The following is a 13,333-nucleotide window of genomic DNA, read 5'->3' on the forward strand; positions in this document are numbered from 1 at the left end:
AGAATGGGGGAAGGGCTTGTTGCTCTGTAATTATGTATATTTGGGAAGAAATATTGTGCCAACTTCCCTCCATACAAATGTATGGGTTTTTTCTTCATGCCTTTGATACACTTACACACACGTGCACAAAATTAAATAGGTAATCAATTAGAGAGATGTAAGAAACTTACTCAAGTAGAGCACAATCATTATTGGTCTACAAATAAAATTGCACATAATAAAATATTGGTAGACTATGGTGTCCTAATTAGAAAAACCAGGATAATTCTAAAATCTAGATGCCTTGCTAGGATGGGGCACTTAGTGAGACATTAGATACATGTATGCTGACTGCAGCTTCTTAATGAATGCATGGTGGGATTTTGCAGAAGTCCAATTTTATTCTATATCGTTCGAAATGCCAAAGAAGAAAAATATATAACCCCTCCTTTTAAAGTGCTAAAATATATAACCCCTCCTTTTATAGTGCTAAATTTCTTTGACATACCAACTTCCCATCAATGTTGACAGTTTGAGGGATCAATGGACATAGCCATCTTAGCTTGTGGGTGAGGTCTTAACTTGTAACCCTAATTGTACCTAAGGCTGGGTTCAGATGGGCAGGTGGCAAAGGCAGGGAAAGGGGCGTGCAGAGAAGATGGCACTGCTTGATCGGTGTGCCCTCAAATCTGAGCTCACGGACCCACCTCGAAATTGGTCGACGATCCCCCGCCCCCAAAGAAAAAAAAAAGCCTCGCAGATGTGACATGCCCATACAGCACTTGTTTAGATTACACTTTCAAAATAGTGGAGTTGATGGAAGTGCATAAAAATTACAGGAATCGGAAGCTTCGATGGGATCAGCTCTAAGTCCACTTCACAAGCTAGTGCTCCTTATGAGGACTTTACAAGTGGTGGCGTGCAGGTGAGAGAGCTCTTTGAAGGTTTTTGGTGGGATATTGCTGCGGCGGCAGGAGTTTTAAATGGAAGTGGGCCAGTATGCGTGGCGCCGTGCAAGGCAAGCAGGCACACTGTGCAGGATAGCAAGTGATTGCGGGGAATATTTGGCTCGGGACTCGCGGGGACGGTCTTCCTATAAAATGAGACGGCAAGTCATGTGCTCGAACGACCAACAAGCATAGCACACACACTACCTACCATTGAGTGAGTGAGTGAGTGAGTGAGTGATCGTGAGAGACGCTGCGTGCAGGTCAGGAAATCATGAAGAAGAGAGGGCTCAAAATGGACGTGACGGTAGCGCTGGCCGTGGCTCTTCTCTTTTTGTTGCTTCTTGGGGCCCCGGCCGCTCTTGCAAAGGAGCAGGAGGCTGATCAGATGGTCCGCCCTGGCAAGGCCCCTCGCAAGCTGGTTATCATGCAGCGGCGACTAGCTTCCGCTGATGAGCAAACCCCCGCCAAAGATGACCCCGCCCACAAAAAGGAGGAGGATAAAACTCACACCCCCCAAAAACAAGAGGGCATCCCCACGCAAGAGGAGCCCAAGAAAGAAGACCCGCCCACAAAAGAAGAGGGTGCCCCCAACAAAGAGAATCCTGCCCCAAAACACAAGGCAGGCGACGACACAATCCCTCCCAAGGAAGACGAGGGTGCACCCAAAAAAGAAGACGACAAGGCCCCTAAGAAACGTGATGACAAGGCCCCCAAGAACGAGGAGGGTGCACCCACAAAAGAAGATGGCAAGGCCCCTAAGAAAGGTGACGAGAGGGCTCCTAAGAAAGGTGATGATGAGGCCCCCGAGGAGGGTGCACCCAAAAAAGAAGACGACAAGGCCCCTAACAAAGGTGATGACAAGGCCCCCAAGAACAAGGAGGGTGCACCCAGAAAAGAAGATGGCAAGGCCCCTAAGAAAGGTGATGACAAGGCCCCCGAGGAGGGTGCACCCAAAAAAGAAGACAACAAGGCCCCTAAGAAAGAAGATGACAAGGCCCCCAAGCACGAGGAGGGTGCGCCTAAAAAAGAAGATGACAAGGCCCCCGAGGAGGGTGCACCCAAAAAAGACGACGACAAGGCCCCTAAGAAAGATGAAGACAAGGCCCCCAAGCACGAGGAGGGTGCGCCTAAACAAGAAGATGACAAGGCCCCCGAGGAGGGTGCACCCAAAAAAGAAGACGACAAGGCCCCTAAGAAAGATGATGACAAGCCCCCCAAGCAAGAGGAGGGTGCGCCCAAAAAAGAAGATGACAAGGCCCCCAAGGACGGTGCACCCAAAAAAGAAGACGACAAGGCCCCCGAGGAGGGTGCACCCAAAAAAGAAGACGGCAAGGCCCCTAAGAAAGATGATGACAAGGCCCCCAAGCACAAGGAGGGTGCGCCTAAAAAAGAAGATGACAAGGCCCCCGAGGAGGGTGCACCCAAAAAAGAAGACGACAAGGCCCCTAAGAAAGATGATGACAAGGCCCCCAAGCACGAGGAGGGTGCACCTAAAAAAGAAGATGACAAGGCCCCTAAGAAAGGTGATGACAAGGCCCCCGAGGAGGGCGCACCCAAACCAGAAGATGACAAGGCCCCTAAGGAAGGTGACGACAAGGCCCCCAAGCACGAGAACAATGCATAGAAGGCCAGCTCTCTCTCTCTCTCTCTCTCTCTGCTCAAGATATTTGTTTTTCTCAGCCTTGAACAAACCATCGTAATAACACGGACATACATAGAAATCTATGTTACTTACTATGATTGATATGTTTTCTCTTATCTTTCAGCAAACAAGGGACAAACTCAACACTGCTAGGGTCCTCCATGAAAATCAATGTCATTTACCCTGAATGATAAACCTATGTTCCAAATTTGAACTATAAAATTAAGGCTGAATGAAATTATATATGAGATGGTTACAAGAAGAATTATTACTATGTGTGCCAAATAAGTACATGAGTATCTTAATAGCACATGAATGTACATATGAATATACAAGCATATGTACTTGTATATACATAAGTACATATACATACACAACATAAATACTAACTTAAAGATTTCTTTAAAACCATCTATGCCAAAAACACCATCTAAGCATGCATTTACTAGCCATGTAGCTTGCAAGTATTTTCATTAGTATTGCCTAACATCTAGATCAAGTAAAAATTGCCTTTTGTTTATTGTTTGCACCTCATAACCAGGCAATTGTGTGTGTGTGTGTGTGTGTGTGTGAGAGAGAGAGAGAGAGAGAGAGAGAGAGAGAGAGAGAGAGAGAGAGGAACCCTCTGTCACCTCTAGCACCAAATCTAGCGAACATGTAAAGAATGCTAGACAACACAATCAAGAAATAACAACTCCATCTATTAGATGCAAACATCTCTCATGTGTTATGTTTCTCTTTATAGGTCAAAACAAAGGGACAAATGAGGGAGATCTTGGCTTGGAATGCTCTAATAGTATATTAGCTTTTGGTGGTTGCATTGTATCGACCTTGCTTAAGGTCTGGTCTGTACAAGTCATGATACAAGTAACATATCTATGTAAGTTTCACATAAATAAAATAATGCAGTTTGTGCTTGACATGAATTGTGTTCTTTACATAACAAACTTACTCTGATATAGCCCATTACTGACTCTCTCTCTCTCTCTCTCTCTCTCTCTCTCTCTCTCACACACACACACACACACACACACACACACACACACACACACACACACACACACACACACACACACACACACACACACACACACACACACACACACACACACACACACACACACACACACACACACACACAGCTTACATATCGGCCTTTCATGGCAAAACACTTGAAAAAAATATGAACTAAACACCAAAGACGTCTTTATTTTCATTGTCTACTTTAGTCTTATTGGTGCTTTTTTCTTGACATCATGAATTTGGTATTTAGACCGGTATTGCTCACATGCATTGGCATACTTGCTCAATGATAACAAGTTATTGGCAAGCAAGGATAGTAGATCGTGAAGCTCCATCTATCCTATCAAATATGGAGCTATCTTGAAAGTTTTTGAACATGTATTCATTTAAAAGGAATTCCATTCCAAAGGAAAATACCTCACGAATCTAAGTCATGCTTTCCATGTAGAAAGGAAGTAAACTCTTTTTGGCTTTCTAGAAGAAGCCTTAGAGCAGAGTTGAGTTAGGCATACTTTCAATGTTTTCAATGATGATTAGTGATGACTGAGACTTATATTAAATGTTTTCACTGATGATTAGTGATGACTGAGACTTATATTAAATGTTATTTTGATTTTAAAATATTAGAGGGATCTTTTTAGTTCACCTTTCATTTGGCATCCTCACATGGCTTGACTCTCTTGCATTCTATTCTTTAAGCTCCATCTATCCTATCAAATCTGGAGCTATCTTGAAAGTTTTTGAACATGTAGTCATTTACAAGGAATTCCATTCCAAAGGAAAATACCTCAAGAATCTAAGTCATGTTTTCCATGTAGAAAGGAAGTAAACTCTTTTTGGCTTTCTAAAAGAAGCCTTAGAGGAGAGTTGAGTTAGGCATACTTTCAATGTTTTCAATGATGATTAGTGATGAGTGAGACTTATATTAAATGTTTTCACTGATGATTAGTGATGATTGAGACTTATATTAAATGTTATTTTGATTTTAAAATATTAGATGGATCTTTTTAGTTCACCTTTCATTTGGCATCCTCACATGGCTTGACTCTCTTGCATTCTATTCTTTAAGAATGCTAAAGTGAAGCTTCATCATACATAATTCTAGTAAATTCTATACATACATACACACACACATATTAATGAGCAACCATGGTAAAGTGAAGTAATATCTGTGAAATGTGTGAGAATCTAATTCAAAAATCCTACAAAATTTTAAAAAATTGCTATTATTTTTTGTTTTTGGTTATTTGCAAAAAGGAAACTTGGTTGCTTAATTAATAAACAAGACATTCCCAAACAATGCTTCACCTTATATAGTCCTAGTTATACTCAACCTAATGACTTTATCACTTTCCTATTGTTCAAGAAAGCCACCGTGACCCTTTCACTTGTTTTTTTGGTGGCAGAGGGGGCATTCCTACCCGAGCAGATACAAGAGAGTATCTTCGGGTGTCACCCAACCACATCAAGTCCATGACATGGGGATTTTCCATTTTAAAGGAAAATACCCCAAGAATTTAAGTCATGGTTTCCATGTACAAAAGAAGTAAACTCTTGTCAATTATCTTTACTATGTTGAATGGTCTATTTGCCTTCTTTGTTTGTAGCATCACAAAAGCTCCATGATAAAGCCAAGCAATAGCTGTGCAAAGTATAAAGAAGTTTCCTCAAGTTTCCTCCCGCTTATGTGTTGACCTATTTACCATGCACTTTGGAAACAAAGTCTACTTCAAAATTTTGCCAATGGAAAATTACTTGTTTTGAGAACATATAAGAAAATTGTTGACATAGGGTATTGCAATTTGAGGGGAAAATATTGATAACAAGGCTTCACAAAGGAATCTTCTCTCTTCATGTAGTGTTTGGTTGGTGGTGAAAATTCTACTCTAAGATGCCCCATGCCATGTTGTCGCTACTCCTCCCTAGCTTTGTTCTACAAAGGCTCTGTGCCACAGTGACCCTCCTGAGAGACCCTACTCCACCGCATCATACAAACTCTCCTCACAGCTGGCACATGCCTTGCTCTTGGTACACCCTTCCACTGTCAAAGAAGTCATTCTTTAGGGGAGACCAAGTAGGCATTGGGCCTCTGGCTATAAATAGAATTTTAGACTAGGCTAATTGATCACTAATTGCAGGCAATAAAAGAGATTTAGGGAGAGATATATTAGGTCAAAAATTGGTAAGTAGGTCCAATATATAGATCCCAAACCCTAATCAACACAAATTGACCATATACTTGGACGTAAATGATTAAGATACACCTTGATTATGTACTTTGAATCGTAAACAAAAGATAATTGACTAGTGAGGTCCAATTGTCAATGCAAGGTTTGCTAAACAATGGTTTTTTCCTCTTTGAATCTACCACTAGACAAGCCTATGACAATATGTACTCACGTCAAGTCGAGAGAAATTTAAATAGTAGAGAGAGAGAAAAAGAGAGAGAGAGAGAGAGAGAGAGAGAGAGAGAGAGAGAGAGAGAGAGAGAGAGAGAGAGAGAGAGAGAGAGAGTAACTTTCCACTCCAAAACCCCCTCCTCTTCCACCTTCTTCTCCAAGCCAAAAATGCCCAAAATCTCGCTTCCCTTCTTCTCTTAGCCCTTATCCCAAAAATAGAAAAAAAGAGTTATTTATATTTTTAGGATGTCTATTTTTTCCACTTTTTTTGCTTGTTGTCAGGCAACAATGACAACAACATGTCTATGGACACTAAGCATAGGGGCCGACCAGAGGATAGCCCAAGGTTTGAAACCACCTCATATCAGCGTCGCCAATGACCCGCCCATGATAGAATTTGTTGTCAATGGCCATTGGTAGAAACAAGTGTGGGGGTGCCTCTATAAATCTCAGAGCGAGATTGAAGAGAGGAATTTTTGTGGTATTTAGTGAAATAGGGGTACTCTCATGGGTATAACAAAATAGAGCCCCCCTACCGTCGTGGGGAGCTCCTAAGAGCATGACTATGGCGGTCCCATCATCCTGTCTAGGGGCATCATACGTGTAGGCTATGTGAGGTGAACTTGGTCACCCCTCTTTTTAACCTGCATAATCAATGAAGACCAACTAAAAAATAGCCCATTTTAGGCATTTTTAACCGCTCTTAGGCTCAATCATGCCTTAAACACATCCAATTGGCCCTTGATCTTGTTTCCCATGTTCCCAATTTTAGTTGTGGTTATACTTATGTCAACTTCACCACTCATTGCATTGATTTGGCACCCACCCATGGAATTTTGAAAGCTTAAAACATACAAGTGAATCATTTTAATCCTTATTGAGGTCGTTGTGGATATGATTCGAGTGTAAAAATATCTGACTCAATCTTGCAATCATATCCTACCCAATCGACATGATTGCAATAAATGGGAGCATAAAGACCTTGAAAAATACACAAATAGCACGCAATCAATGACCGTGTACACACAAAATCCATAACAAGATTGATATGTAAGAAGATTGAACGACCGTGTACACACAAAATCCATAACAAGATTGATATGTAAGAAGATTGATATGTAAGAAGCAGAGAGCGAGAGGGAGACGGAAAGAGCATCTACAATTGCACCTCCTAGACTGGAGTGCTACAAAGGCACGTAGATAAGGGAGGTGAGAGAAGAGAAGAACGACACACGACAGTGGGTGCAATCTCCCCCCATGCAAGAGTTCGCATTTTGCTCTTGCACGTATTTATTTATAGATTTCTTGAATGCTCAAAATGAATGGAAACTGGCCATAGCTCATAAAGAGCACTTAAATAATAGAATTTCCATAAACATGATATCTTTTTTGCATAGTACGTAGTCCTCTTAAGTACAAATCCGCATACTTGAACGACCGTGTACACACAAAATCCATAACAAGATTGATATGTAAGAAGCAGAGAGCGAGAGGGAGACGGAAAGAGCATCTAGAATTGCACCTCCTAGACTGGAGTGCTACAAAGGCACGTAGATAAGGGAGGTGAGAGAAGAGAAGAACGACACACGACAGTGGGTGCAATCTCCCCCCATGCAAGAGTTCGCATTTTTCTCTTGCACGTATTTATTTATAGATTTCTTGAATGCTTAAAATGAATGGAAACTGGCCATAGCTCATAAAGAGCACTTAAATAATAGAATTTCCATAAACATGATATCTTTTTTGCATAGTACGTAGTCCTCTTAAGATTTTGGCACCTGTCAGCTACAATAAATACATAATTATCAATTTTCATTACATACCTCTCCATTAGAAAACAATTGTCTTCAGTTCCTAAGTTAAAAATCTACAAGTCATACTTAAAAATTATGTGTCAAGAATATCATGGAGCAGAATAAAAATTCATAAACTTAAACAACATTTGATTATGCTTATCATCATCTACATACTACATGTTCTAGTGTCCCATGTCATAAAATCTGATATCTAACCAACCCAAATGATTTTCTCATGTGGGAGAATAAACGAGAACAAGGGTTAGAATATAGACATGTGCTTATGGATCTATCTCTAAACGGGGCCAAGGTTAAAGGGGTTCAAATGAGAGATGGTCTGTTAAAGAGAAATGCTACCCAATGGAGCTTAAAAACCTTAGGGTTAGCTTCATTAAAGACCTCCAAAAGTTAGTATTAAAAAGTCCTTTGACCTTGCTAGGACTGATCTTGAGGTGGGAATCCTATCCAAGTATGAGGTGGTTGTCGTGCTTGCTAATTAAGGTGCTTAAGGTGTTTATGAGAACCTTGCCCAAGCTTGAGGTTCTTCTCATGCTTAAATGACTAAGGTTCTTGAAGTGTTCAATTCAAACATGATCTCTTAAGAGGCATAAATGATTTTCATGCATAAACAATTTTCATGCTTAAACAATTTTCTTGAAGTGTGTAATATCTTAAGAAGCATAAAAGACACATGTCAAGATCCTCTCCATGTGGCCCTCATGATGTGCTTGAATCCTATTGGATATGATTTAAAGGGGTCCAATGAGAATTTAGATGCATAAAAATAAATAATTAAGTTCTTTCTCTCAAAGAGGAAAAAGAGGACACATGTCCAAATGATATAATTAAATAATACAAGAGAGAGAGAGAGAGAGAGAGAGAGAGAGAGAGAGAGAGAGAGAGAGAGAGAGAGAGAGAGAGAGAGAGAGAGAGAGAGAGAGAGGTAGACCAAGCATGAAGGGGGTATACTCTCCCACACATGCACACACACACACACTCTCATTGTGTGAAGTGCAAAGTGCAAGATCTCCATCTCCTTCTCCAAGCTTGTTGAGAATTTGAGAGCTTACACCAACACTTTTGGCTATGAAATGCACATCCAACCAAGATCCATGCTTCAATGCTTAAGCTTTCCATCTTCTTCATCTTGATTACTATGCTATTATGCTATGCTAAGCAAGAAGAGTGATTATAAGTGAGGAACTATTTCTTTTTCCTATGAATGATTCCTTTTCCTGTTCCCTACCCCCATTCCCCGCTAGCTCTCTCCACCTTCAAAGGTGTTTGAGGCCTTGGGATAGTTAATTCTTTTTGCAAAGTTTTTGTTATGCTCGTGATGCATGAAGCTTTCCATCTTCATTGCATCACCTAGATCACAAGGAACACAAAGATTGTATTGTACCAAGTCTCTCTTGATGGGAGAAGCTATAATATAGACGCCTTTTGGAGGGAGGGCCAACTCCAAGTAAATCTGGTCCTCAACTGTTATCATGTTCTCTAATACTCTATCTTGCAAAAGTATTGCTCATACCAAGTTAATTAATTAATATGTTTATGTTGCTACCATCAATTAAGTTCACCCTCTATGTTCTCAAAGTAATCTCACAAAAATGCTCACTCTAATTCTCTTAATTCCTCTATTCTCAAAGTTCATAGGCCATTTCCATTACATTGGTATCAGAGCATTTGGTTTGTCTTTTCTTGCTTAGGAAGAGAGGTCCTTTAGTAGCCTATCAATGGTTGATTTTGTTAATTATATTAGGGTAGGTGGGACTGGGATACATTATCGATTTTGTTGAGCCCACTATGTGGGATATGGTACACACCTTAGGTGCTTTGGTCTTAATAATGGGGTCTTTTTAGACGATCGCTAACTCCTCCCAAGAGGAAATGGTCAACACATAGTCCTTTTCCTGGTCACTCTGAAAGGGAAGAGAGGAAACAAAGGAAGAAAAGGTCAAGAAAGAGGTCACCCTCTTCTCCTTCTTCTTCACCTTCCTCATCTTTGGGCAAATGCTATGGCTATTCTCTTAGAGAATACAAGAGGGAAGGACATCGCCAATCATACCCTTCATGGCAAAGGTCACAAAATCTCAAGAAGTTCAAAGAGGGAGAAAAGAGTATCTCTTTTCTTACCTATGATGGCACCTTTGGTGCCATTGATAAAGTATTGGCCTTCATCCAGCAATTTGATGCGGACTTTGGAAACAAGGGCTTCACGAAGTCCTTCAAACTATGCCATGTAGCTATGCACTTCGAGAAATCGTCTCATCAATAGTGGGCTAGCCTTTCTGGCAATGGTGAAGCCCCAAAGACATGGAAAACTCTATGAGTTTCCATCATGAAGAAATTTCTTGCTGCAAGAGATTCAAAGGACAAAGTACTTATTGAATGGCGCAGTTTGAAGCTTCTCTCCCATGAGTTTATTCACAAATATGTGGACAAGTTTTGGGATTTACATCTCAAGGCTACTATCTTCCAAGAGATAGACTTCGTGAGCAAAAGCAACAATTTTGTGCGGAATTACTTGAAGAAATGACCGAGTATGTCAACTCCCAACGGCCTGATTCTATCATCGAAGTAATCCACCACACCATGGTTTCTTCCCTCGTCAATTTCCAACAAGGGGCTAGATGGAATGTCAAGCCCATGGAAAACAAAGACAAAAGTGATGCAAAAGGGAAAGCCAATGCCCAAAATTATTCCCAAGGCAATTCTAATAATGATGACAACAACAATCGGTCCAAGGAGAAGGGAGTTTACAAAGGTAAAAACAAACTCTCTCATGAAGAGCTTTAATCTTTTTGGAAGGATCATAAGTGTTTTAAGCGTGGGGAGCAAGGACATGGCTATTGTTCTTGCCCCCAAGAGAAATGCCCGCAATGACACTTCTAGAGCTTCCACATTCAAAGCTCCAAAGAGGATGCTCATTACAAAGGATCACCTCTCTCCTATTCTTGGGGAAAGGTAAGGGAACATGATGCCTTCATCTTGTTTGACCCTGGCTCTACTCACAACTTCATATCATTGGAGTTGGCCACCAAGTTGGGCATTCAAGATTTTGAGATGAGAGATATTGTAAGGGACAACAAGCCTCTGTTACTCCCTTGATTGGGAAGTTGAGGCTTCATGTCCAAAGCTATGTTGACAAAGAAGACTTTTTCATATCTTTTCTCCAACATGAGGATCCTATCCTAGGGCCACCATGGTTCAATTGCATGGCTGCCAATATGAAGCTCCCTGAAAGGAAAATCTACTTCACCTACAAGGGAAAGAGCATGTATATAGATGCTAATGAGTGTGGTCGTACTATACCACTTGTAAATTCACCGGCTTTTGATAACTCAATGAAAAGCTCGGTTTTTTAGTGCATAATTTTTGTCAAAGAATCCACTAATGATGCGAACGATTTATCAAACAAAAATGATAGGAATCAAGAAAAGTTAGACTTTTCTACTTTAATAAATGGATTCCAAGATGCTTTTATCGATGACATCCCTATGGACTTACCTCCAAACGAGGGGATGATGACCATTTAATTGAGCTTCTACCAGGAAGCTCACCGCCTAACAAGCCTCCTTATCGAGTTTCCCAAGCTCAACAAGAGGAGATCATGAGGCAAGTACAAGAATTGGTAGACAAAGGGATGGTGAGGCCTAGATCCTCTCCCTTTTGTTCTCGAGTCCTTTTAGTTCAAAAGAAAGATGGTACATACCGCATGTGTGTGGAATATCGAGCACTAAACCATATCACTATCAAAAACAGATTTCCCGTGCCTCGGGTAGAAGATCTGTTTGATAAGCTACAAGGATCTACCTACTTTAGTAGGATTGACCTTAAAAATGTCTATCATCAAATAAGGATATTGGATGAAGATATCCTAAAGACCGAGTTTCATACAATGTTTGGTCTTTATGAATATCTAGTTATGCCTTTTGGCTTGACCAATGCACCGGCCACATTCAGCCATTTGATGGAGAAAATGTTTAGACCCTACCGCAAGTTCACTAGAGTGTTCTTTGATGATATCATCATCTACTCCAAGTCCTTGAAGGAACACAAGCAACATCTTCAAGTGATTTTTTAAACATTGAGGGAGAACGAGATTTTTCTCAACAAAAAGAAAACAAATTTTTTATTGAAAATATTCAATACTTAGGTCATATTATCTCTCAAGATGGTATCCATATGGATCCATCGAAGTTAGAGGTAATAAAAGCATGGCCTTATCCAAGGAATCTACATGAGCTAAGAAGCTTTATTGGAATGTGTGCATACTATAGACGCTCCATAGCAAATTCAATATTTTTATTGAAAATATTCAATACTTAGGTCATATTATCTCTCAAGATGGTATCCATATGGATCCATCGAAGTTAGAGGTAATAAAAGCATGGCCTTATCCAAGGAATCTACATGAGCTAAGAAGCTTTATTGGAATGTGTGCATACTATAGACGCTCCATAGCAAATTTTCTCAAATAGCAAGACGATTACATGACTTAACAAAGAAAAACGTTAAGTATTCATGGACTACTTAGCGAGAAAAATGCTTTTGACAAGCTCAAAGAGAAGCTTACCTCCCAACTAGCTCTCATGCTTCCGAATCTCTCAAAACCATTTGAGGTCCAAGAAGGGCATGCCATAGCATATGAGAGCCGAAGGCTCAATACAGAGGAACGGGTCTTGGGCATTTATGAGAAAGATTTTTTAGTTGTTCTACATGTCCTAGACACTAGAAGCACTATTTATTGGGGACTCCATTCATTTTACAAACAAACCACCAAAGTCTCAAACAAACAAACCACCAAAGACTTCATGACGCAAACCAAGTTTTTCGACAAACAAATGAGGTGGGAAAATTTTCTTTCCCAATTTTATTTTCATATTGCTCACATTTCTGGTAAGCACAATCAAGTGGCTGATGCACTTTCACAATGACCAAAAGTTAATGCGGTGTCTATAGCAAATCACAATGATCTATCTTCTATGATAGATGAGTATGCTACTGACCCTGACTTTAAAGATGTAATGTCAGCCCTTGATTTGGGAGAGAAAGAGGAACCATTCACCTTGTAGGATGGTTATCTTATCCATGGCAATAGGATATGTGTTACCCACTCCCTTCGTGCGAAAGTCATGTATGATCCCATGCTCTTCCCTATGCAGGGCATGGAGGCATTCAACCTACTCTTTGAGGAGTAGAGACGTACTTCTTTTGGCCTACCATGAAAGTGGACATACAAGATTATGTTTCAAAACGTGTGGTATGCCAAAAGACTAAGTATGATAGAGGGAAGAAACATAGATTATTCCAGCCATTGCCAATCCCTAATTCACCATGGGAGAGTATATCCATGGATTTTATCTTTGGATTACCCAAGTGGATCCATGGGAATACGGGAATATGTACAAAACTTGACAGGTTTAGCAAGCAAGCACTACTGCTAGATCAATACATTGCTCCCCAATTTGTTATAATGTTCTACAGCCTGCCTTGCTCAACCCATTAGTAGTAGCTACCATCCTTGAAGGAAATATCACA

At 40.5% G+C, this 13,333-nt stretch overlaps 1 protein-coding gene across 1 annotated transcript; it reads left to right on the forward strand.

Moving 5' to 3' along the window:
* The first annotated feature begins 1,143 nt into the window (after nucleotides 1–1,143).
* On the forward strand, nucleotides 1,144–2,560 carry LOC147438585 (uncharacterized). The gene has a single exon (XM_086484153.1). It carries the CDS (start codon nucleotides 1,201–1,203, stop codon nucleotides 2,551–2,553), a length of 1,353 nt encoding a protein of 450 aa, XP_086340279.1. The 5' UTR covers nucleotides 1,144–1,200; the 3' UTR covers nucleotides 2,554–2,560.
* The last annotated feature ends 10,773 nt before the right edge of the window (nucleotides 2,561–13,333 follow it).

This window comes from Adiantum capillus-veneris, chromosome 16 (assembly GCF_014529385.1).
Source record: "Adiantum capillus-veneris isolate H3 chromosome 16, ASM1452938v2, whole genome shotgun sequence".
Classification (NCBI taxonomy): Eukaryota; Viridiplantae; Streptophyta; class Polypodiopsida; order Polypodiales; family Pteridaceae; genus Adiantum; species Adiantum capillus-veneris.

Excerpts from the sequence above, each read along its gene's own strand:
- LOC147438585 (XM_086484153.1), top strand. The coding sequence starts at position 1,201 with ATGAAGAAGAGAGGGCTCAAAATGGACGTGACGGTAGCGCTGGCCGTG.